Here is a 26,697-nt window from a genome sequence, read left to right on the forward strand (position 1 = left end):
TGTCTGCAACACAGTCGGAGGCACAGACAGATACAGAGATCTCCATAATGGGGATAAAAGGGACACAGACAGACTGATACAGAGATCTCCATATATGGGCATAAAATGGACGCAGATAGACAGATAACTCCATATATGGGCATATATGGGCATAAAATGGACCCAGAACTATATCTGCAGTGATCTCCATATATGGACATAAAATGGACGCCGACAGACAGACAGATACAGATATCTCCATATATGGGCATAAATGGACACAGATGGTCAAAACGGGTCCTATGACAACAGTATAATGGGATTTGCATTAAAGGGCGGGGCATTCATTCCCTATTTACATAGTTCCCGAGTTGGCCAGGTCGCCGACTAGACGCTGGGCCGCCCGAAGGGCGGCCCAGCTTCTAGTCAGTATAATAAGGCTATGTATGTATAATACCACGCTAATACGCTATACAAAGAAAAATATGGTGCTACCTAATTTCTGATGGTGCTACCTAATTAAAACGTAGGTGGCACCAGTGCTACCTGTGAAAAAGTAAATAAAAAGATAGAAAGTAGCTAGTCTTTGAACTTAACAACACATACAGAGTCAATTGAAAAAGGGTTAACTTTACAATTTAGGCATTTAGCAGATGCTTTTAATCTAAAGCGACTTACTTTAGCTGGCATAAAGGTTCTCGGACCAAGAACAATAGTGTTGCCTATAGCAGTGTTTCTCAACCACTGTGCCTGGGGACCTTTGGTGTGCCCCTGAGAAGGGCCAAGTGTGCCCCTTGAAAATGCTTGAAAGCCAGTATTGTATTTATCATTTTAAAAATTATTTAAACTAGTGAAAACCACAGATCTACAAGCACACAACGCCTCGCACTGCGAGGCGTTGTGTGCTTGTAGATCTGCGGTTTTCACTACTGTTGTGCGACAGCCTTGTATGATGAAGCAGGGCTTTACTTTGCGAAGAAACTTACAAATTTGAAACTTGGAGATACAAGGTTTCTTCCTGACAGTGACAATATTTACACCCCCCGTATTATGTTGGTGTGACCATGGATTCTTGGGACATGAAAACTGTGCCCATGCAGAAAAAACTTTGAGAAACATATAGCAACCACACTAATTAAAGTAATGAATTGTATGTTTGTTCTTGTTGTTTGCAGACGATGTCACGGTGTTGGTGTTGACCCGGAGGTGGTGTGGAGGTGGAGGTGGAGGTGTGGTGGGGGATGAGCGAGCAGCAGCAGCAGCAGCAGTGAGGAGGAGGAGGAGCAGGGAGACATGGCCAGGAGGTTCTTCTGGTCCTTCTCCTTCTCCTCCTGGTGGAACCATGGCCTGGTCCTCTCCACCGCTCTGCTCTACGGCTCCCTGTCGCTGTTCGTCTCCCTGCTGCACAACGTCTTCCTGCTCTTCTACGTGGAGACCTTCGTGTCCGTCTACAAGATCGACAAGGTCTCCTTCTGGGTAGGAGAGGTAGGTTGGACCTCCTTCTTCTGGGTGGGAGCAGTGTTGATTTCGTCGACTAAAACTATGACGAAAAATGTTTGTCGACTGTGTTTTTTTCACTGACGAAAACTAAATAAAAACTATGCTGTGATGACTAAAACTAAGACTAAATATATTTGACAATTTCGTCAACAAAATAAAAACTAGACTAAAACGTTAGGGAGGGACTAGTGGAGAAGAGAGTAATTTTATTTTATCTCTCTGGTGTTGCGTGCTGAAAATAGCAGATCTACAAGCTCACAACGCGTTACGTTGTGAGCTTGTAGATCTGCTATTTTCAGCACACAACCAAGTGTAAAATCAGTCATTACGATGCCATCAAGGCCTGCCAAAATACATTTCAGACGACTAAATCAACTGTAGATTTTGTCGCCTAAAATCTTATGATATTTAGTCGTCTAAAATTAGACTAAAACTAAAACTTTTCAGGTGATTAAATCATGACTAAAACTAAATGAAATTTTATTCAAAAGACTGACTAAAACTAAATCATAATCTGCTGTCAAAAAAAATCGGTGTCGGAGAGGAAGTTTGTACCTCCATTCTTCTGGGGGGGAGAGGTAGGTTGTTCTGGGGGGGAGAGGTAGGTTGTTCTGGGGGGGAGAGGTAGGTTGTTCTGGGGGGGAGAGGTAGGTTGTCGGAACGGAACATAGTCTCGCGTAGCCAGCACAAACTATAACACAATCTCTGAATGATATATTGAGTCTAGAACTACACCTCCCCAAAGTGGAGAACATAAGCGGATCATCTGTTTGTTGTTTCTGTTCGTGAAAATATATTTTATATCTTTGCATTTTATTTTATCATTTCCACTTCTAAGTTAATTGATATATGCTTCAGTTCAGGGGGCACAGCTAGAAGGTCCTGGGTTCGATTCCCGCTGGGGGACGCTGTGGGTGCTGGGGGGTGTGTTCTCTCCTCCGCGTCATCAGCGCCCACCACAACCTAGGTGGGGTTGGCGATAGGGCCTTTCTGTGTGGAGTTTGCATGTTCTCCCCGTGTCTCCTAGGGTTGATACCCTCACAAAAACATGCAGTAATCCTGGTTTCTATAAAGGCCAGCTGAGGCTCCCCAGGCACGGCAGAGGGAGAGCAGAAACCAGGATTACAGGTTAGGCAATTGGCACTGGGTGAAAAAATGTGTTACTAGAAAAAATATATATATGGTTTGATTATGTTGATTTATATTGGGATAAACTGGCACAACTGTAAAGACTAAACAAACAGAAGCAGAGAGGAGGCTTCCTTTGTGCTCCAGACTGAATGAGAGAAGCATTTAAACATTGTGGGAGACAGACTGACGTCAAGAAGGTAGATCAGTAGATTGGATACTTGGCTAACCTTGGTCTCCAGCCAGCCAACTCTGATGAAGTTCAGAGCTGTCATGTGAGGCGTTCAGACTAAACACTAGAGCTGTGCTAATGGTCAGGACATCCATCCTCCATCAGCCTTGACCATCTGTTTTATACAATGTTTCACTGTCTGTCTAACACTCTGTCTGTGTGTCTTTCTGTCCACAGGCGGTGTTCCTGATATGGAACAGTTTCAACGACCCTCTCTTCGGCTGGCTGAGTGACCGAGCTTTCCTCAGCTCTCCTCCACAGTAAGTTCTGCCCAGGACGAGGGCAGTCAAGATTAATACATAATTGTCTATTCGCGATTATTTTTCATATTCGCGATTATTTTTAATATTCGCGATTATCGTTAATTATCCAATTTAATTAAAAAGGTAGTGTGTTTTGACAAGAAAACCATTCTTAAACCTCATGTCAACACTTGCATTCCTGAATGCACCTCCTCCTCCTTGTTGAGCGCTTGTGCGTGAGTGCGTCCGCGCTCTTACTCGTCGTCAGTCAACAGACAACAGCAGCAGGCATGCACAGTGCAGTCACACAGGCAGGCTGGCTGGCTAAACTTGCTTAAAAAGTTTGTTTCAACTGATCCGATCAATTACTTTTTCCAGACGGTCGGAACAGAACAGACGTACAATACGCATCCCGGGACTATATTCCTTTTGATACACGCAGAAAAAGGCTTTCGCTTTCGTTTCAACGGACTGGCCGGAGTCTGCAGCTTAGCTTTTAGAGCTGCTACTCTGTTGTGGAGGGGGATGATGATCACACACAGATGGAGACTAGATGTTGGATCGTGATAAACATGATCGGCTATTGTCGCTATTTTCAGTTGTTGGCTATTTTTGCAGTTGAGTTGTCGGCTATTTTCACAACGCCTGGCGACGCGTTGTTGGCTTGTAGATCGGCTATTTTCGCGATGCGACGCGTGTGAGCTTAATGTAGATTGGCTATTTTCAAAATGTTTTGGAAATGAATTGGTAAAGATGTGTGGGAACCCTGCCAATGGGAGAGGGAATGTGCACACAGCAACCTGAACCATTCTTTAGATCCACAGTCACTGATATTGGGCCTGATGGTCTCATGATTTTAATGTAAATTACATACTGTAAGTGCTTAAGATGTGTTTAAAGTTCTGGTAATACAACCTATATCCCCCCTCTCTCCCTCTCTCTCTCTTCAGATCCGGAGGCTCCCAGATCTCCTCTCCAGAGGTGGTGTTGAAGCGCCTCAGGGCTCTGTCTCAGAACGGGCCGTTCTTCGCCCTGTCCTTCCTGGGTTTCTGGGTGGCGTGGGCGCGGCCGGGCCTGCAGTTCCTGCTGTGTCTGTGTCTGTACGACGGCTTCCTCACTGTGGTGGACCTCAACCACGCCGCCCTGCTGGCCGACCTGGCCGTCACGCACAGCGACCGCACACGCCTCAACTTCCACTGCTCGCTATTCAGGTTAGGAGACCTCCTTTCTTTTTTATTATTATTATTACACATTTTTCAAACACTGAAGATTTCGTTTTTAGAATTCAAAACTAGCAGATGTACAAGTTTGCAGCGCTGCGAGCATGTATATCTGTTATTTTTGAGAACCACTGTACTAAACTACAATTTATTTCAGTTTCAGACAGAAAAATCGTGAAAATTAGAATTTTGACCCGATTCTATAAGTGTCTTTTGAATCCTTCTAAGGTTTTTTGAAAAACCTATGATTCTATGTCAACAATCTGACCAGCCATCGTCAAATTAACTCATTCCCTGCCAGGCCCGATAGTCCCGAGATTATTCCAATGTCTTTCCCCGCCAGGCCCGATAGTCCCGAGAATTAAAAAAAAAAAAGAAGAAAAAAAAAAAAAAAAAAAAATCAAAAATGTTTTCCCAAAAATGGAGTAGGCATGATAGCAATCGCGAAATTGCATGTTTAACCCCCATAGCAACCCCATCTTTCAAGCATGGCAGCCATTTTGGCAGCCATCTTTGTTAAACATAGTGGCTGTTATCTCATGAATGCCTAAACGGATTTCCATTCGGATTTTTTTGTTTGAAAGCTGTGAGCAATGTGGTGCATTATCTAGGCATGGGTGTGCATGATCCGTGCACACCCAATTACATGGAAGTCTATGGAGACGAATGGCAGGTGGGAGTACGGAGGTATGTTAAAATGGCGGTCAATGTGTTAAAAGGTCCTTTTCACTTAACTGGAGCTCAGTTAGTCTGTTCTTGAGAGACTACTATGTCAGTGGTTCTCAAACCTTTTCATGTGAAGGACCCCCAAAATGATATTTATTTGGCCACGGACGCCCATCTCAAAATATCTAGTTCCAGGGACCACCCAGAAGCAAAATTTGAGTTACAAACGTTCGCTTTAAAAATACATACCTGTATATTCAAAGATTTGCACTCGTTTTCACAACTTTTTCAAAAATAGCAGACCTACAAGCACCGAGTGCCGCGCTGCGAGCTTGTAGATCTGCTATTTTTCAATAGCTGAAGCATTCAATAATTCTAGGCCTAAATGGGATAATAACTGATGTGTTTTCATTCCAGTGCTCTGGGTTCCATCTCAGTCTTCATGTCTATAATAACTATATGTTTCATTACAGTGCTCTGGGTTCCATCTCAGTCTTCATGTCTATAATAACTATGTGTTTCATTTCAGTGCTCTTGGTTCCATCTCAGTCTTCATGTCTATAATAACTATGTGTTTCATTCCATTGCTCTGGGTTCCATCTCAGTCTTCATGTCTATAATAACTGATGTGTTTTCATTCCAGTGCTCTGGGTTCCATCTCAGTCTTCATGTCTATAATAACTATATGTTTCATTCCAGTGCTCTGGGTTCCATCTCAGTCTTCATGTCTATAATAACTATGTGTTTCATTCCATTGCTCTGGGTTCCATCTCAGTCTTCATGTCTATAATAACTATGTGTTTCATTCCATTGCTCTGGGTTCCATCTCCGTCTTCATGTCTATAATAACTATGTGTTTCATTCCATTGCTCTGGGTTCCATCTCTGTCTTCCTGTCTATAATAACTGATATGTTTCATTCCAGTGCTCTGGGTTCCATCTCAGTCTTCATGTCTATAATAACTGATATGTTTCATTCCAGTGCTCTGGGTTCCATCTCAGTCTTCCTGTCTATAATAACTATGTGTTTCATTCCAGTGCTCTGGGTTCCATCTCTGTCTTCCTGTCTATAATAACTGATATGTTTCATTCCAGTGCTCTGGGTTCCATCTCAGTCTTCATGTCTATAATAACTGATATGTTTCATTCCAGTGCTCTGGGTTCCATCTCAGTCTTCCTGTCTATAATAACTATGTGTTTCATTCCAGTGCTCTGGGTTCCATCTCCGTCTTCCTGTCTATAATAACTGATATGTTTCATTCCAGTGCTCTGGGTTCCATCTCCGTCTTCCTGTCTATAATAACTGATATGTTTTCATTCCAGTGCTCTGGGTTCCATCTCAGTCTTCATGTCTATAATAACTATGTGTTTCATTCCATTGCTCTGGGTTCCATCTCCGTCTTCATGTCTATAATAACTATGTGTTTCATTCCAGTGCTCTGGGTTCCATCTCAGTCTTCATGTCTATAATAACTATGTGTTTCATTCCAGTGCTCTGGGTTCCATCTCAGTCTTCATGTCTATAATAACTATATGTTTCATTTCAGTGCTCTGGGTTCCATCTCCGTCTTCCTGTCTATAATAACTATATGTTTCATTCCAGTGCTCTGGGTTCCATCTCAGTCTTCCTGTCTATAATAACTGATATGTTTCATTCCAGTGCTCTGGGTTCCATCTCCGTCTTCCTGTCTATAATAACTGATATGTTTCATTCCAGTGCTCTGGGTTCCATCTCAGTCTTCATGTCTATAATAACTATATGTTTCATTCCAGTGCTCTGGGTTCCATCTCAGTCTTCATGTCTATAATAACTATATGTTTCATTCCAGTGCTCTGGGTTCCATCTCAGTCTTCATGTCTATAATAACTATATGTTTCATTCCAGTGCTCTGGGTTCCATCTCAGTCTTCATGTCTATAATAACTATGTGTTTCATTCCAGTGCTCTGGGTTCCATCTCAGTCTTCATGTCTATAATAACTATATGTTTCATTCCAGTGCTCTGGGTTCCATCTCAGTCTTCATGTCTATAATAACTATATGTTTCATTCCAGTGCTCTGGGTTCCATCTAAGTCTTCATGTCTATAATAACTATATGTTTCATTCCAGTGCTCTGGGTTCCATCTCAGTCTTCATGTCTATAATAACTATATGTTTTCATTCCAGTGCTCTGGGTTCCATCTCAGTCTTCATGTCTATAATAACTGATATGTTTTCATTTCAGTGCTCTGGGTTCCATCTCAGTCTTCATGTCTATAATAACTATATGTTTCATTTCAGTGCTCTTGGTTCCATCTCTGTCTTCCTGTCTATAATAACTATATGTTTCATTCCAGTGCTCTGGGTTCCATCTCAGTCTTCCTGTCTATAATAACTATATGTTTCATTCTAGTGCTCTGGGTTCCATCTCAGTCTTCATGTCTATAATAACTATATGTTTCATTCCAGTGCTCTGGGTTCCATCTCCGTCTTCATGTCTATAATAACTATATGTTTCATTCCAGTGCTCTTGGTTCCATCTCAGTCTTCATGTCTATAATAACTATATGTTTCATTCTAGTGCTCTGGGTTCCATCTCAGTCTTCATGTCTATAATAACTATATGTTTCATTCCAGTGCTCTTGGTTCCATCTCAGTCTTCATGTCTATAATAACTATATGTTTCATTCCAGTGCTCTGGGTTCCATCTCAGTCTTCCTGTCTATAATAACTATATGTTTCATTCTAGTGCTCTGGGTTCCATCTCAGTCTTCATGTCTATAATAACTATATGTTTTATTCCAGTGCGCTGGGTTCCATCTCCGTCTTCCTGTCCTACTCCTTCTGGGACAAGGAGGATTTCTTCTCCTTCCGTCTGTTCTGCGTCTCCCTGGCCGTGGTGTCTGCGCTGGGCTTCGTGGTGGTGTCGCGTCTCCTCCAGAGGAGGTTCAGGAAGGAGGCGCGCCAGCGGCACGACGAGGAGCAGCTCCTCAAAGAGTGAGTTCATGGATCCAACGTTCTCTCTGTCCCAACGCCACTGATTCCATTCGTTTGGATTCCATAAAGTGAAGTGGTTAAAATTACTCTGACACGACAATAACTGCTTTTGCTGGGGACCCCCTGGAACGCCCTCAAGGACCCCTGGGGTTCCACGGACCACACCACTTTGAGAACCAATGCTCTAGTCTAGGGGTTCCTCAGAATTACTTTAGGGGGTCCGCCAAATCTTATAAAAGCTAGAAATGGCAGCAATTGTCGCAAGAGGTTTGTTATAGAGAGAGGAAAAGAAAAGAGCCAAGTCTTAAGATTTACTGTTGCTTTAATCCCTGTGGTGCAGTGGGTTAGGTCTTTGTGTGTGTGTGGGAGGTCATAGAGAGTTGAAACCAGCTTCTGGGACTTCTACAATTTACAATTAATGCAGTGTTTCTCAACCCTTTTTCTGCATGGGCACACTTTTCATGTCCCAAGAATCCATGGGCACACCAATATAATACGGGGGTGTAAATATCGTCACTGTCTGGAAGAAACCTTGTATCTCCAAGTTTTCCCTGCTTCATCACACAAGGCTGTCACACAACAGTAGTGAAAACAGCTGATCTACAAGCACACAACGCCTCGCACCGCGAGGCATTTTGTGCTTGTAGATCGGCTGTTTTCACTAGTTTAAATCATTTTTAAAATGATAAATACAATACTGACTTTCAAGCAGTTTCAAGGGGCACACTTGACCCTTCTCACCAAAGGTCCCCAGGCACAGTGGTTGAGAAACACTGATTTATCCAGAGCAACTTACAATAAGCAAGGTAAACACTAAGCAAGGTAAACACATAGTAAACTTGAAATGCAGAGAGACAGTGTAGTGCCTCAGGAAACTAAGATCCTAGCTAGGTAATCCATGAACCTAGCATCAGTGTAAACCATATAACATCAACGAGTGAACCTAAAGTCAATCTAAATAACATTTAAACCTTTGCATAGGACTGTTTGGTTGTCGAGACCAACTTTGTTTTTTTACAACAAGGTTGTAAAAACTGATTACAAAAACTATGTTACAACAGATTTTAGCTAATTACTGTATGTATTTTTAGACACAATATGCCCATTCCCAAGATGCACTGCAATCTTTCTTTGGCAGATGTGACTTATGGGGGCTGGTGTAAATAGTAACAAAGAAGATTGCCGGATTATTGTGTCTAAAAGACATATTTAACCACTTGTACGCATTGCCCCACCTAGGCATTGACACTAAGACTTGCCCACCTGCCCCCGGCAGGTAAATAAAACGTTCGGGTAGGTGAAGTTTGCTTTCAGGACATTTTATCGCACAGCCCCAGAAAGTAAAGAAATAAGTGTTAAATTGAGCTATAATTTAAATCTTACCTGTAATTTTATAATGGACGATTTACTTTTCGGGCAAGAAGGGCATGACCTTTGGGCAAGTAGAACGTGACCTGTACTTGCCCTATGGGCAAGTGCTTCTGAGACCTTAGTGTCAACCCCTGCCACCCATTGAAATCAAAATACTAAAGTCGCTAAAACAATAGAAAGCAGTAAATACAAACATTTTAACACTCATCTTTCTTTTCTCTAATTACAATCTAAAATATGAACCCTTGTTGTAAAAAAAACTAAGTTGTCCTTTAAATGCTACGACTGGCAGGCAAAGTGCTGCTTTGGAAGATGGTACTTTTTGTGAGGTTGTGTGTTTTTGTTATTCAGTGGAGCTCAAGAGAGACAATTTGGACTTAAAGTTGGAATGCCGCAAGCTGCAACAAGCAGTGTTTTCCATTCATGGATTCCACATTCCCTTCATGACGATAAACAATACACACACGTATTAAAGTTCTCAGTCGCTGATTGCACTCATTTGGATTTCATAGAGCAGTGGTTCTCAACCTTTTCAGGCTGTGACCCGTCCCAAATTATCATGTTTGAACTGGGGACCACCTTGACAAGGACTTGGAATGTAAGAAGTTGAGGCATTATATTTTCTGTTCCACAGATAAATATTGTGAAAATAGACGATCTACAAGATCACAATGCCTTGCATAGCTTTTTAAAAAATATATATATTGTTATTATTTGACAATTTGTCCAATCTTTAACCAGTTTTATAATATAATTTGTTGATTATTTTTGATGCAGTAATGGTCTTTTTCTTTTCTTTTCTTTTGGAGGTTATTACAACGATCTTTAAGTCCTCAAATTGTTACTTCACTGTCATCCGGGGACCCCTCCAAAACCATGCGGGGACCACCCTGGGGGTCCCGACCCACAGGTTGAGAACCACTGACTTAGTGGAAGTCTTAAAATAACCGATCTACAAGCTCTCAACACGTTTGATCAATTAATCAATATAGTTCTGTGGAAAATGAGTACCATAATGCAGAAAAGAATTGCGATTATCTCATCTAATTGCGGTTAGCATGCGGTTATGTAATAATTAAAGGCCTGATTTCCTCTTGTCAGATGAAGGAATGCAAAGAATGGTGAACTGAATGGAGGCATTCAGAGACATTAACACCTCATTCTGTACCGTCCTCTATTCAACACTAACCGCTTGTTCAGACACGCTGGGAGTCTTATGTTGTTTTATGCACACGTCTGAACAGTCGTCTGGAAAATGAAATAAAGTGGAGGTGAAAGAACAGCAGCTGAGGAGCAAGTTAACATCCGTATTACGTGTAACATACGGTACCTTTGCTCAGTTTACAGTTTACAGTTTAGGTATTTAGCAGATGCTTTTAATCCAAAGCGATTTACAAGAAGCAGATGAAAACATCACAATTATAAACAAGATAATATGTCAGTACATCAACAGCAATGTAACAAATGCAAATGAATATCTATCTAGGAAACAATATAATCAGTCAAGGAAATAAAAGTACTAAAAAAAACTAAAAACAAAAGCTAACTAGCTTCATGTATGGTCATTGAGTGTTTCAGTAGTGCTATGGGTTTAGGTGGAGTCTGAACAGGTGAGTCTTCAGTCCACGGCGAAAGCTAGCGAGTGAGTCCGTTGTTCTAAGTGCGACAGGGAGTTTATTTGCTTGACACTAGTAGAGCATTCATTTACTTAAAGGACAACTTTGTTCTTTTACAAGAAGGGTTCATATTTAGTTCTGAAATTGAGTATGTTTATTGCCATCTCATGAGTTGCCCCTCTCCTGTGGATTCGGTCTAAACCTTGTCCTAGTCCCAGGGCCATGCTCCCCTCAACCTGTGGTTTGTGACCTTGTTGTCTCAGGCTAACAATGGCTAATGTTCCCCTCACCCAGACAGCGAGTATTCCTACCGTAGGAGACGGGGTTACATAAATTAGAAGGCGCGGCTTGTGATTGGCTGGAGCGGAGGTCTGGAGTGCTTGGCTGTGGTCACTTGGACTGCGCGAGGTGCACCAAAACCCAATTATCATTGCTTTTATCGTGCACTTGCCCAGGCCTTACGGCCAGGGCATAAATAGAACGATTGCATTCACCACGGCTTCGTAACTCTGGCCCGCTCTTCGCGGGCACTCGCGCCTGCGGTGCTCGGGCGCGAGGAGCAGGACCAAGGTCCGCTGGCCTTCGCGCCGCTTGCAATGTCGTGGACGCTGGCGAAGAAAAGAAGCGCTCCTTCAAACACCGTCTCCTACGTTTGGAATAATAGCACCCAGACAGACCCTAACCCTGTAATGTTTGTATCCTCCTTGTCCCAGGCTGACCGTGGGCCATGCTCCCCTCACCCAGAGTGACAGACCCGTCACCATAGGAGAATACCTAAAACAGCTCTCCAAACACAGGAACTTCATGTGGTTCGTCTCCATGAACCTGGTGCAGGTAAATATACAATATATCCTCCTCACTGCTTGTATCTCCAAGTTTCAAATGTGTATGTTTTTCCCCCCCCGTTAAGTAAAGCCCTGCTTCGCCATACAAGACTGTCACGCAAGGCTAGTGAAAATAGCCAATCTACAAGCACACAACGCCTCGCACCCGCGAGGCGTTGTGTGCTTGTAGATTGGCTATTTTCACTAGTTTAAATCGTTTTTAAAAGGATAAACGGTTTTGGACATGCAAGGTTTCCACCTGACAACGACGATATGTGTATGTATGTCCACCTCATGATCTAGTTTAGACAACTATAAAGGTTCTGTATAGCAGTGGTTCTCAACCTTTTCAGGCCAGGACCACCCAAAATAATCATATTTGAACTGCGGACCCCCAACCTGACGACAACTTGGAATTGTAGGAGTTTAGTTTGACTCGGCGTTGTAAGCTTGTAGATCAACTATTTAAAAAAATGCCTCTTTGTTATAATATTTGACAATTTGGCCAATATATTTGACCAGTTTTTTTTAGTGTAGTTTGTTTAGTACCTTTGATGCAGTAATTGTCTCATTGCTTAATTTCTCTGTTTTTTGAGGTATGAAAAAGGTCTTAAAAGTCCTTAAAAATTGTCACTTCAATGTCACCTTACCTCCCACAAAAAGATGTTAATACTGCTAAAATACCTCTAATAAGACCATTACTGCGTCCAAAGTATAATAAACAAGTCAAACATTGAACAAATTGTCAAACATAAGAAAGAGGCATATTTTAGAAAACAGATGATCTATAAGCTGATCTATAAGCTCACAACGCATCCCAAGAAATAGGATTATTTTGGGGGTCACGGCCTAAAAAGATTGTCTACGATTATGCGCCAACACCACATGATCCAATGCCCTCGTTCTGCTCTGGCTGGCGGAAATGATTTGACTTTTGATAAAACCTGGTGAGGTTTGCATTTCATTTAACCCATTTAGGCCTAACCTATAGTAAGGCCTAAATCAGAATTTAGCCTACAAAAACAAATATGTTGCAACATACTGTACATGTACTGTAAGCCCCTCCCATACACTAAAATGTGTACCCGGCAAACTTTTTTTTTTTTTTTTTTTTTTTTAAATCTTTATTCAAACATCATGACGTACAATTAACAAGACAATACGAAACAGACAATACAGTACAACACAACACAAAAGACAAGTTATCAATACATCAATATAAAACAAATCATAGCCAGGGGGAATTACTAAACGAAAATATTAAAATGTGAACACAAAAGAGTCGTTTTTTCAGCCTTCTTATTTTTTGAGTCACGAATTGTTTGAATATACTGCTTGGCTTCAATCTCAAATACCATGAATAATGGCTTAGAGTGACTAAATTTAGACTTATGGATATGAAATTTGGCCAGAATTATTATTAAATTAATTATAAATACCTCATGTCTTTTCTTGTTACAATTACTATCATAGTACCCGGCAAACTGTCAGTCCTGCACAGGCCTGGAATTTCATCATTTTAGGGGCGTGGCCATTTGGCCTTTGGTGTTGTCCATTGTTTGAGGGCACAAAGGCCAAAGGCCGGGGCATGAAGGCCATCAAATAAAACAAGATTTTGGTCCATTGAAAGAATGAATTGAATTTAAGGGTTAAGGATTTTAAATGTAATAGGCCTATGTTGACTATCTGCTATGAAATAAATACAACAGTCTTTACAATCTGATCCCTGCTCAGCCCTGCACCAATCAAAGATACTGCATTGGTTTAAAAATTTGAACTCAACAAAAGACACAAGTGTCTACATGACACGAAAGAGACACCGGTGTCTACATGTTGGCAAGACAGAGACAGAGCTGAAAGTGGTACAGTCAGATAGGGCATTAAGGCCACTGTGGCCTCAGGGCATGCCATTTTTTGAGGGGCACAAGGCCAAACTGAGGGGCAATGATGGCCATGGCCTCCCTGAAATTCCTGCCTTGGTCCTGCAGCACCAGTTGGTTCAGTTAGTTATGATTACATTCAAACCTGGGACATTATTTCCCTCCAGGCAGCCTATATATTCTCTACCCATTCAGCCACGTAAGACCACACTCCCCAGCTTTACGTTGTGTCGCGTGTCAGTTTGAAGATAGGCTGGTACGCTCTTATTTCACTCTGCACAGATCGATTGCAAACAGACAGCAGAGCTTGAACATCTGGTATTTCTTTTCACGATGATTGCAGCAAAAACAATTGCTATAAATAAATGATCAAAATGCTTCATATTGTATCAAGTACGTTATAGCCAGGTCCGTTTGGACAATTATAGAGGGTTTAAATGGTACCAGATATGCAGCTCGGCAAATAAAAGGTGAATTGATCCCAGTGCATGACGGAGGACGATATCATGATAAATTTAAATCTCCATGATACGATTATCGTGAGTGTTTTTTTTAACATGATAAGCGACAATTGTCCCATCCCTAATGTGTTGTACTGTAGCTCACGCTACAGTGTTCTCTCCTCTAAACGTTGTCTCTGTCGCCCCCTTCAGGTGTTTCACTGCCACTTCAACAGCAACTTCTTCCCTCTGTTCCTGGAGCATCTTCTGTCTGACAGCATCTCTGCTTCTACGGGCTCCATTCTGCTAGGTAAGAACTGGAACACTCCCATAGCCTCTACCGGCTCCATTCTGCTAGGTAAGAACTGGAACACTCCCATAGCCTCTACTGGCTCCATTCTGCTAGGTAAGAACTGGAACACTCCCATAGCCTCTACTGGCTCCATTCTGCTAGGTAAGAACTGGAACACTCCCATAGCCTCTACTGGCTCCATTCTGCTAGGTAGGAACTGGAACACTCCCATAGCCTCTACTGGCTCCATTCTGCTAGGTAAGAACTGGAACACTCCCATAGCCTCTACCGGCTCCATTCTGCTAGGTAAGAACTGGAACACTCCCATAGCCTCTACCGGCTCCATTCTGCTAGGTAAGAACTGGAACACTCCCATAGCCTCTACTGGCTCCATTCTGCTAGGTAAGAACTGGAACACTCCCATAGCCTCTACCGGCTCCATTCTGCTAGGTAAGAACTGGAACACTCCCATAGCCTCTACTGGCTCCATTCTGCTAGGTAAGAACTGGAACACTCCCATAGCCTCTACTGGCTCCATTCTGCTAGGTAAGAACTGGAACACTCCCATAGCCTCTACTGGCTCCATTCTGCTAGGTAGGAACTGGAACACTCCCATAGCCTCTACTGGCTCCATTCTGCTAGGTAAGAACTGGAACACTCCCATAGCCTCTACTGGCTCCATTCTGCTTGGTAAGAACTGGAACACTCCCATAGCCTCTACTGGCTCCATTCTGCTAGGTAAGAACTGGAACACTCCCATAGCCTCTACCGGCTCCATTCTGCGAGGTAAGAACTGGAACACTCCCATAGCCTCTACTGGCTCCATTCTGCTAGGTAAGAACTGGAACACTCCCATAGCCTCTACTGGCTCCATTCTGCTAGGTAAGAACTGGAACACTCCCATAGCCTCTACTGGCTCCATTCTGCTAGGTAAGAACTGGAACACTCCTATAGCCTCTACTGGCTCCATTCTGCTAGGTAAGAACTGGAACACTCCCATAGCCTCTACTGGCTCCATTCTGCTAGGTAAGAACTGGAACACTCCCATAGCCTCTACTGGCTCCATTCTGCTAGGTAAGAACTGGAACACTCCCATAGCCTCTACTGGCTCCATTCTGCTAGGTAGGAACTGGAACACTCCCATAGCCTCTACTGGCTCCATTCTGCTAGGTAAGAACTGGAACACTCCCATAGCCTCTACTGGCTCCATTCTGCTAGGTAAGAACTGGAACACTCCCATAGCCTCTACTGGCTCCATTCTGCTAGGTAAGAACTGGAACACTCCCATAGCCTCTACTGGCTCCATTCTGCTAGGTAAGAACTGGAACACTCCCATAGCCTCTACTGGCTCCATTCTGCTAGGTAAGAACTGGAACACTCCCATAGCCTCTACTGGCTCCATTCTGCTAGGTAAGAACTGGAACACTCCCATAGCCTCTACGGGCTCCATTCTGCTAGGTAAGAACTGGAACACTCCCATAGCCTCTACTGGCTCCATTCTGCTAGGTAAGAACTGGAACACTCCCATAGCCTCTACCGGCTCCATTCTGCTAGGTAAGAACTGGAACACTCCCATAGCCTCTACTGGCTCCATTCTGCTAGGTAAGAACTGGAACACTCCCATAGCCTCTACCGGCTCCATTCTGCTAGGTAAGAACTGGAACACTCCCATAGCCTCTACTGGCTCCATTCTGCTAGGTAAGAACTGGAACACTCCCATAGCCTCTACTGGCTCCATTCTGCTAGGTAAGAACTGGAACACTCCCATAGCCTCTACTGGCTCCATTCTGCTAGGTAAGAACTGGAACACTCCCATAGCCTCTACTGGCTCCATTCTGCTAGGTAAGAACTGGAACACTCCCATAGCCTCTACGGGCTCCATTCTGCTAGGTAAGAACTGGAACACTCCCATAGCCTCTACTGGCTCCATTCTGCTAGGTAAGAACTGGAACACTCCCATAGCCTCTACCGGCTCCATTCTGCTAGGTAAGAACTGGAACACTCCCATAGCCTCTACCGGCTCCATTCTGCTAGGTAAGAACTGGAACACTCCCATAGCCTCTACTGGCTCCATTCTGCTAGGTAGGAACTGGAACACTCCCATAGCCTCTACGGGCTCCATTCTGCTAGGTAGGAACTGGAACACTCCCATAGCCTCTACTGGCTCCATTCTGCTAGGTAAGAACTGGAACACTCCCATAGCCTCTACTGGCTCCATTCTGCTAGGTAAGAACTGGAACACTCCCATAGCCTCTACGGGCTCCATTCTGCTAGGTAGGAACTGGAACACTCCCATAGCCTCTACGGGCTCCATTCTGCTAGGTAAGAACTGGAACACTCCCATAGCCTCTACTGGCTCCATTCTGCTAGGTAAGAACTGGAACACTCCCATAGCCTCTACCGGCTCCATTCTGCTAGGTAAGAACTGGAACACTCCCATAGCCTCTACCGGCTCCATTCTGCTAGGTAAGAACTGGAACACTCCCATAGCCTCTACTGGCTCCATTCTGCTAGGTAAGAACTGGAACACTCCCATAGCCTCTACTGGCTCCATTCTGCTAGGTAAGAACTGGAACACTCCCATAGCCTCTACTGGCTCCATTCTGCTAGGTAAGAACTGGAACACTCCCATAGCCTCTACTGGCTCCATTCTGCTAGGTAAGAACTGGAACACTCCCATAGCCTCTACTGGCTCCATTCTGCTAGGTAAGAACTGGAACACTCAGGTGCCAGAACTCGCACCGGATGAAATACATGACAGTGAATGGAGCAGCTGAGCGAGACCAGCTCATGAACAAACCTGGAATAAATACTGAGAATATGAACTACTGAGACCTTTGTCATATAATCTGTTCAGCAATATAAAATAAAATATATCACGGGTATTTTTTACAATGACTTGCTTTTCGATGTTCACAGTGCATAATGAAATAATAATAATAACAGTAAATAATAATCGTTTCTGTCTCCTAAGTATCGCGAGATTTGGTTCCCAGAAGGAAACGGTGGACAGTCTCGCGATACTTGGCACGTTCAGAAACGTAGTTTCTGCTCTTTAGATACCTACATAAAATGTTACAGTGCGCACTTTGAAAATCAATACAGCAGACAAAAATGTGTGACATGCCTTCATTTATTCTCCTGAGCTGAGTATGTTATAAAGGTCTCAATTGTTCAGAAATAGTGTTTGTTCATGAGCTGCTCCACAGGCTTCCACTGACTCCAGTGCATTCTACCCAACTTCTGGCTGCAGTTTGGCACCCGTGGTGCGACAAATCTGCCGGTTGGAATTGCGTGATAGCGAAAATGACTTTGGTGTCCCTTCCTCTAATTGTTCTTGTTAACTGTGTGTGTTGTCATTCCAGGGGTGTCCTACATCGCGCCCCACCTCAACAACATGTACTTCCTGACGCTGTGCCAGAGGTACGGGGTTTACCAGGTGATCCGCTGGCTCTTCATGCTCAAACTGGGCCTCAGTGTGGCCATGATGCTGGCTGGAGCCGACCACATCTACCTGCTGTGTGTGTTCATAGCCAGGTAACTAACTAACACACACATATACCTGCTGTGTGTGTTTATAGCCAGGTAACTAACTAACAAACACACATATACCTGCTGTGTGTGTTCATAGCCAGGTAACTAACTAACACACACATATACCTGCTGTGTGTGTTCATAGCCAGGTAACTAACACACACACATATACCTGATGTGTGTGTTCATAGCCAGGTAACTAACACACACACACACACACACACACACACACACACACACACACACACACACACACACACACACACACACACACACACACACACACATTCATACACTGATGGCAGAGGAAATCATGCAAGGCACCAACCTGCTCACTAGGAGCAACTAGGGGTTCAGAGTCTTGCTCAAGGACTTAATGTTGGTCGGTCGCTGGCTCTCCTTAAAGGAGCATGCACAATGTGTCTGTCTGGTGGAAAGCTGGTGGAATGTCCAAAACTCTTACTTCTTAGGATTCAAATTAAAAAAGCGTCAAAAGTAAAAGAGTTCATCAATTAGGTTTGCTTTTATTATACATATATGTGTGTTGTGCTCATGTTCACTTGTTTACATATGCTTATGCTTTTATTTTATTTTATTTTATTGCTTTTATTGTTTTGCTACAGCTTTGTACAGCACTGTGGTCAATTTTGGTTGTTTTAAATGTGCTCTATAAATAATAGTAGTTATAATAGTTATAATTTGAAAAGTATCTACAGATTTACAACCTCGAAACGCACTGCGATTCCAGCTTGTAGATCTGCTACTTTTTATGCTTTTGTGTGAGGCTGTAGTGTGATCGAGTAGTATTTTATTTTGAAAAAAACAAACAAACAAAAAGTTAGGATATGAAGAGAAGAGCTTTCTGTGCCCAGACTGCAAGGATAAGTAGTATCCTAGTGTGTGTTCTGGTTCAGTGAAGCTGGCTCATTTGGCTGAGCGGTGGGGGTGGTACGTACGTACGTCAGCCCACCAGTAGCTCTGTGAAGAGGCCTTTGTCACGGTGTGGAGCAACTCACTGTGGATTATGTAAGGAGTAGGGGTGTAACGATATAGTAATTGTATCGAAATATCGTTTTTAAAGGTGATACACCGTGAAATTTCACTTTTCCTATTTTAAAACCTTTTTTTGGGGTCCCACTAGCACCTTCTATCCTCACAAAGTCCCATTTCAGACCGATGTGTCTTTCTCTGGTTTTGAGAAGGCGAAGGTTAAAAGTATCCCACGGGTTCTCAAAACGGGCTGTTCAGATTTGCTGCCGATTGTGACGTCATCTGCCGATTGTGACGTCATCATAAAAAAAAAAAAAAAAAAAAAAAAAATCAAAAAATAATATTTTTTCAAAAATATTTTCTTTCAAAAGGATTTTGGGGAGGGGGTGGCGCAGTTCAGGCCAAAGGTGGTACTGCAGCTGAAATGCTCTGAGAGCCATTCAAAAATGAGAGAGGCTCTCTATTCAGGAGTGGTAATTTAGCCTCAAACCTTTTGAAAAACGTTTTTGGGACATAAACAATATGACATAAATACTTTTTAAATGCATGGTGTATCACCTTTAACCTAAAAAAATCGAAGTATATCGAAATGAAAACAGCTAAAATCGAATCGTATCGTTTGATTTTGTATCGTATCGAATCGGCAGTGCAAAGAATCGATTGTATCGATACTACCTACTTGTGCATTGTATTTAGCATTTTTAAGAAGAAAAAATTAAAAGGAGGCGTTTAATTACTTTTCCTTTCCATATAGCTACACTGGTCTATCGATAAATGTGTGTAATCTCTGGGTTCATGTCAAGGTGCAGGTTTGTCAATATACAATGTCCATGTATTTGGCAGATAATCACTGTGTTTACTTATTTATATCCATAATAATACATGTTTCCCTAAAAACCTGCACTATCCACACCTTTCACACAGATTTAATGTCTTTGCTAAATAGTTACTATATAGATTTTAAATCATTGAAACCAATCATATCGTATCGCCATGAATGAACCAATATCGTCCATGTATCGTATCGTCAACCATGTATCGTGATGCGTATCGTATCACTATTAAAATGTATCGTTACACCCCTAGTAAGGAGTCCTTCCACAGGCCACAGAGAGAGCTCAACACCTTGACAAGGGTCTTTGTTCCACAGGCCACAGAGAGAGCAGTGAGAGCTCAACACCTTGACAAAGGCTTTCTCACTAAAGCAGGTCTTTGTTCAAGGTGTTGACACATCTCTCTGTGGCCTCTCTTGAAGTGAGAAGGAGATTTAACACTAAACCTCACCCCGGCCTCCCCTGGCTGTTGTGCAGTAGCGCTTTCGAGGCTGGACGCGACCGGACGCCGTGTGGTCAATATATTCCCACATGAACGGACGGACGCATGGACGGCACCGAACGGTGCACGAGTGTGTAAACGCGTGCATACCCCCCCGCGAGAGCCGCGACAACCCCCCACCCCACGAATCTGCGATAACTACAAGCTATACTTTAATCAGTGGCTACTACTTTGCATAACAGTTTTCTAGTGGTGAATGTGTGAGCGTCCTCAAGCCCAAGTCCCCCCTATTCATATGGATATATAGCCTACTTTAACACCTATAGGTTTCCAGCTGTGACTGCATGTGCATGTGTCGATGTGTATGTGTCCTCATACATGGCTCCATATTACTGTGGTATTTAGTGTTTGAGATTAGCTCAAGGCAAACTTTGTTTCTCTACTTCAGCGCTGTTGGTCTATTTTCTAAATGAATTAAATGAAAGTAGAAAATAAAATCTTAAGTAACAATGCAAAGGTAATTAAGACTAGAAAACTATTGTTTTCCCACCATTAGATCTGCTTACATCCTTTCTTTCTAAATAACCTCTAGAGGCGTGTGCACGCGCGTCCACGTCATTTTGTGCACAGTGGGTGCAAAGTCTGTTTTCTCTAGGGAGCCATTTATGCCTACGACATACTTTCTCGATTGCAAGACTGTGCTCACTGAGTCTGTACCTACTACCTAGTCAAGATTTTTTCTTTGTTTTGGGTATGTCACCTTGCTCAGGTATTCTGCCACGGTGTATTCTCGGTTTAGTCTCCCCTCTCTCTCTACAGTAACAGAGTATTCACAGAGGGAACGTGTAAACTCTTAAAAGGATCCCTGGTTAATACGACAAATATGCCTTAATACATTATAATTGTCCTCTTTAACTACAATGTAAAATTAAAAACACCTTAAATATTTTATTTCTTGCTAATCTTTCACTCAACAGTGGAAATGCCTGTCGCAAGTTGATGATGTCATAAATGTCATGCGTGATCTATCCCTATGGAATTTATGGCATGCGTGTGCAAAAAAAAACACAAACACATTTGAAATATTGATTTGATGCTCATATTAACCATAGGAAGTATTACGTTTGTTTTTATTCTCACATGCATGCCATAAATTCCATAGGGATAGATCACAAATTACATTTATGACATCATCAACTTGCGACAGGCATTTCCCCTATTGAGTGAAAGATTAGCTATTTCTAGAAGAAATAAAATATTTAAGGCGTTTTTAATTTTACATTGTAGTTATAGAGAACAATTATAATGTATTAAGGCATATTTGTTGTATTAGCCAGGGATCCCTTTAAACCTGGTGATCTCAGACCTGGTAGACTCTCTCTCTCTCCCCTACAGTAACCCAGTGTCTCTCTCTCTCTCTCTCTCTCTCTCTCTCTCTCTCTCTCCAGTAACAGAGTGTTCACAGAGGGAACCTGTAAGCTGTTAAACCTGGTCATATCAGACCTGGTAGACTCTCTCTCTCTCTCTCTCTCTCTCTCTCTCTCTCTCTCTCTCTCTCTCTCTCTCTCTCTCTCTCCAGTAACAGAGTGTTCACAGAGGGAACCTGTAAGCTGTTAAACCTGGTCATATCAGACCTGGTAGACTCTCTCTCTCTCTCTCTCTCTCTCTCTCTCTCTCTCTCTCTCTCTCTCTCTCTCTCTCTCCTCTCTCTCTCTCTCTCTCTCTCCAGTAACAGAGTGTTCACAGAGGGAACCTGTAAGCTGTTAAACCTGGTGATCTCAGACCTGGTAGACTCTCTCTCTCTCTCTCTCTCTCCCCTACAGTAACCAGTGTCTCTCTCTCTCTCTCTCTCTCTCTCTCTCTCTCTCTCTCTCTCTCTCCAGTAACAGAGTGTTCACAGAGGGAACCTGTAAGCTGTTAAACCTGGTGATCTCAGACCTGGTAGACTCTCTCTCTCTCTCTCTCTCTCTCTCTCTCTCTCTCTCTCTATCTCTCTCTCCTCTCTCTCTCTCTCTCTCTCTCTCTCTCTCTCTCTCTCTCTCTCTCCTCTCTCTCTCTCTCTCTCTCTCTCTCTCCAGTAACAGAGTGTTCACAGAGGGAACCTGTAAGCTGTTAAACCTGGTGATCTCAGACCTGGTAGACTCTCTCTCTCTCTCTCTCTCTCCCCCTACAGTAACCCAGTGTCTCTCTCTCTCTCTCTCTCTCTCTCTCCAGCAGTAACCAAGTGTCTCTCGCTCTCTCTCTCCAGTAACAGAGTGTTCACAGAGGGAACCTGTAAGCTGTTAAACCTGGTGAATCTCAGACCTGGTGGACTCTCTCTCTCTCCTCTCCCCTACAGTAACCCAGTGTGTGTCTCTCTCTCTCTCTCTCTCTCCAGTAACAGAGTGTTCACAGAGGGAACCTGTAAGCTGTTAAACCTGGTCATATCAGACCTGGTGGACGAGGACTTCGTGCTGAACAGACGTCACCAGGCCGCCTCGGCGCTGCTCTTCGGTATGGTGGCCCTGGTCACCAAACCTGGACAGACCTTCGCTCCTCTCATAGGAACCTGGCTGCTGTGTGTTTACACAGGTACTGGGGACCCCCTAAATAATCAGATTTTAACTGGGGACCCCCTCCCCACCCTGACGAGCACAAAGAGTTGAGGCATTACATTTTGTATAATACGGTTCTATTGAGAAAATAGCAGATCTACATGCTCACAACGCTACAATTTCTGTCTCTAATATTTGACAATTTGGCCAATGTTTAATTTGTCGTTTTAGAGGTATTAAAAAAGTCCTTAAATTGTCACTTTAGAAATGTGCAGATATACCCTCTAAAAGTGGAGTATGCATCAGCCCTGAGTCAGACGAAAAAAAGAAAAGGAAAACTTGAGTTTGAGTTGGGTTGTTTGAGGATCCAATGGAGTCAGGAGGTTTAGTCAGTCATTGGTTCAATATTTGTAAAATCCCACACACGGATGTAAAGCGCATTCCATAGCACTGAAATAAAACCTGAGCTAGGAGGTTTGCTCCGGACCGTGACTATATGAAACGTTTGTGTTTTTGTGGTGGGCATTGAACCTAATGAACCATGGAGTCTCTGTGGATGTGAGGTGTTCTTAAGGGATACAGGTTACAGGTTGATCATTCTGAGAATTCCAGCCTTATCGGTTAACAATCAATGTGTGCGTGTGGGAATGCATTGAACGGCACGCTCGTAATGGCACGTTTCTTTGATAAGGCTTTTGTACTGTTATTACAACAACTACTATCTGAAAACCAAACAGGTTTTTAGTATATATATATATATATATATATATATAGACTTAAGACGTGAACTAAAAGCTGAACTTAGGAAGTGGAAGGATTATTTTATCAGGAAGCGTCTTGCATTCAGGCCACATTTTCTCTCTCTCTCTCAAATGGACTGTTTATACTGCTTTGTACCAGCTCAACTCCACCCTTCTAGGTCCGGGTGATATGACTATTTTCAAAACCATTTTAAAAAAACTTGAACTTTGTACAACACAAATCCTCTCTTGAGAGGAGCTCAAAGGAGATGGAGATGTCTTAAAGGTCTATTGAAGGTGCTTCTCAGATCAGCGAGAATATTGGCTACAATAAACGTTTTAAATTTACCAAAAAAGAATTGTATTCTATATTCGTGGGGTCCATGGCACAAAATATGTTCACGCTCCTTTCAAGCGGTTTCACAAATTGGCCTAACAAAAAAAATGTTTCAATCATAATGTGATTTTTATTCTTTTGCTTTAATCCATTGTCTCACACTTCCACTTTTTTTCATCGGAACACACCAACAAAAAGGTGGAAATGTGAGTACTTTTTTATTTTTATTTTTTCAATTCCTAATTTTTATGTATACTAGACACACAGCAGTGCCAGACTTTGGGTCTAGCACTCCACTGAGAAAACCACTGCTGATGCAACCTCTCTTTGTTATTTAGTTAATCCATTATATCTCTCTCTCTGTCCCCCACCAGGGTTTGACATCTTTGAGCGCAACGAGCCAGTGAAGGACTCTGCTCTGGTGGCGGCAGCGGCAGCGCCCCCTGTGGCGGCCGCGGCGCTGGCCGCCTCGGGCCCGGTGACTCAGGCCCCGCTGCGCCTGGGCTGCTTCTACATGCTGGTGTTCGTGCCCATCACGTGCGCTCTGCTGCAGCTCGCCGCCTGGTCGCGCTTCACGCTGCACGGGCGGCGCCTGCAGGACATCAAGACGCAGAGGCAGGGCGCCCAGCTCGCCACCGGGGGGAGCCACCTCCTGGACGTCAAGGCCATATGAGCCTCTCCTCTGCTGCCTCAGAGAGGCGCCAAAGTGTTACTACCCTCGCTGCCCCGCGGTGGGCGCCAAAGTGTAACTGCCGCAGTGTCTCTCGAACTTTTACATTTCAAGGTCTGCCCTTAACTCTGACAATGTACGAATGGAACAAAATGGACCCGTGAGGGTCCATTTGGTTCCATTTGTACACTGTCAGAGTTACAGACCTGTATGGGACCTTTCAGAGCCCACTAAAGGGACCCACAGAGTCCCTGGAATCCACTTTGAGAAACACTGAGCTACCGTAACGGTGGGTGTTTGTTTTTATAGTGGGATCAGTGGTGGAGGAAGTGATAAGTAATGGCGTTGAGGTTTCCTTCGCCGTGTCCAAAACCGTATTATTATATTAAAAGAAAAATACGTGAAAATAGATGATCTATTCTACGACTTCAACAAGGGCATTCATTTAGGGGGGGGAAAGCGTAAAAAGTTGAAATATAAGGAATTTTCGGTCCGACACAACTTGAAGTATCTAAAGGAAAAGTATTTGACATGCAGAATGTCCCATTTCGCAAATGTTTTAAGCAAAAGTTTTAAAAATCTTGAAAAAGTTTCAGATTTACAAGATGGCTGGTGAGCTTGTAGATTGAATATTTTTTTTGAATAGACACGGTATAAGACATGGCTTAATTGGTTAAACTTTTTTTTTTTAAGTAAAAGTACTATTTATAAAGTATCGGAAAATGGACTCAAGTGAACAGAAAGCCTGGAAATTGTGCCTATAAGTACTGTACCTGAGTAAATATACTTAGTTACTTCTCACCACTGGTACCATGGACTGAAACCGCATCTTCAGCATGTGGAGCAACTACGCCCTCTACCTGCAGAAGAGGGAGTTGCACCACAGACTGGAACATCCCAGTGGGAACAAATGAAATGTCACTTTTTTTTTAAACAAAACAAAAAGATATTTCTGCCTTATTTTGATATATTAAAAAAAACTTATATTTATATATGAACTGATGACCAAATAACGCAGAACCAATCACACTCTTGGATGTAAACAAGGACCAAGATTTGAAGGGTTTTTTTAAGGGCCAAAGAAGGTGATCCAGCATGTTTGTACCGTTAGTTTTATAGAGGGGTATTTAATAGAATTATTGAATGCTTTAACCAGTGAAAAATAGCAGATATACAAGCTCACAGCGCAGCACCAAGTGCCGTGCTGCGAGCTTGTAGATCTGCTATTTTTGGAGAAAAGAAATGTGAAAATGTGTGCAAATCTTTGAATATGTTATGTATTTTCAAAGCGAACGTTTGTAACTCAAATTTTACTTCTGTGGGTGGTCCCTGGAACTAAAGCGAACGTTTGTAACTCAAATTTTGCTTCTGTGGGTGGTCCCTGGAACTAAATATGTTGAGATGCGGGTCCGTGGCCAAATACATAATCTTTGACGATGGCCGGCCAGATTGCTGACATAGAAACATAGGGTTTTTCAAAAAACCTTAGAAGGATTCAAAAGACACTTATAGAATCGTGTCAAAATTCTAATTTTCACGATTAGAATAGCAGATCTCAAAAATAGCAGATCTACAAGCTTGCAGCGCGGCACTCGGTGCCGCGCTGTGAGCTTGTATATCTGCTATTTTTCACTGGTTAAAGCATTCAATAATTCTAGGCCTAAATGGGTTAATCCTCCTGGACACAATGCACAGTCTGAGTTTCATGTTCTATGGGGGTCTGAGCGGGCAGTGCCAGTCTGCCATGCCTTTCTATGGTAAACATGCGCTGGTCGGTGGCGCGTTCCTCTCCCCAGCACCCGAGCTTAGTGCATTGATTAAAGTTCTCAGACGCCACGACTGATGATTTCAGTCATTTGGATTCCATAGGATGTCCATGATATGGAAGGAAGCAGGTTGCCCATCTACGAGCTCTCACTAGTAGTCTGGGATCACTTCACTTTTCTGGCTTGTAACCGGTCTGGAGCGGAAACCACAACACGTCATGTTGTAGTACTCAAAAAAGACTACAATTTGCCGGAAAGATCAAACCGGATTCAGTTTTAACCCCAAATAATTCCCCTGCGCTCAAGGACTTACTTTTAGGTCCTACCTAATAAACTCCTTGATGCGGAGTAGTTTTGCTTTTGAAAAATGTGTTTGGTATATGCATCTTTTAGTCCAACTCGTAGCGACTGGCAAGACTACACTAGGCTACTCCAGCATTTTAATAGGGATTGGGGAAACAAACGGAGGGAACCAAATCAAATCGA

At 43.0% G+C, this 26,697-nt stretch overlaps 1 protein-coding gene across 1 annotated transcript; it reads left to right on the top strand.

Annotated features, from left to right (window-relative positions):
- Positions 1-1,223: 1,223 nt before the first annotated feature.
- Positions 1,224-25,982, top strand: mfsd13a (major facilitator superfamily domain containing 13A). The gene is made up of 9 exons (XM_080747878.1): positions 1,224-1,464; positions 3,017-3,099; positions 4,032-4,292; positions 7,751-7,942; positions 11,643-11,763; positions 14,287-14,383; positions 17,731-17,902; positions 22,542-22,735; positions 24,150-25,982. Exons 1-9 carry the CDS (start codon positions 1,273-1,275, stop codon positions 24,446-24,448), a joined length of 1,611 nt encoding a protein of 536 aa, XP_080604004.1. The 5' UTR covers positions 1,224-1,272; the 3' UTR covers positions 24,449-25,982.
- The last annotated feature ends 715 nt before the right edge of the window (positions 25,983-26,697 follow it).

Source organism: Nannobrachium achirus (genome assembly GCF_963921795.1).
Source record: "Nannobrachium achirus genome assembly, chromosome: 18".
NCBI lineage: Eukaryota > Metazoa > Chordata > Actinopteri > Myctophiformes > Myctophidae > Nannobrachium > Nannobrachium achirus.

Coding starts and splice junctions, on each gene's coding strand:
- mfsd13a (XM_080747878.1), top strand. CDS start 1,273: ATGGCCAGGAGGTTCTTCTGGTCCTTCTCCTTCTCCTCCTGGTGGAAC. Junction 3,100..4,031: donor TTCCTCAGCTCTCCTCCACA/GTAAGTTCTGCC, acceptor CTCTCTCTTCAG/ATCCGGAGGCTCCCAGATCT. Junction 17,903..22,541: donor CTGTGTGTGTTCATAGCCAG/GTAACTAACTAA, acceptor CTCTCTCTCCAG/TAACAGAGTGTTCACAGAGG.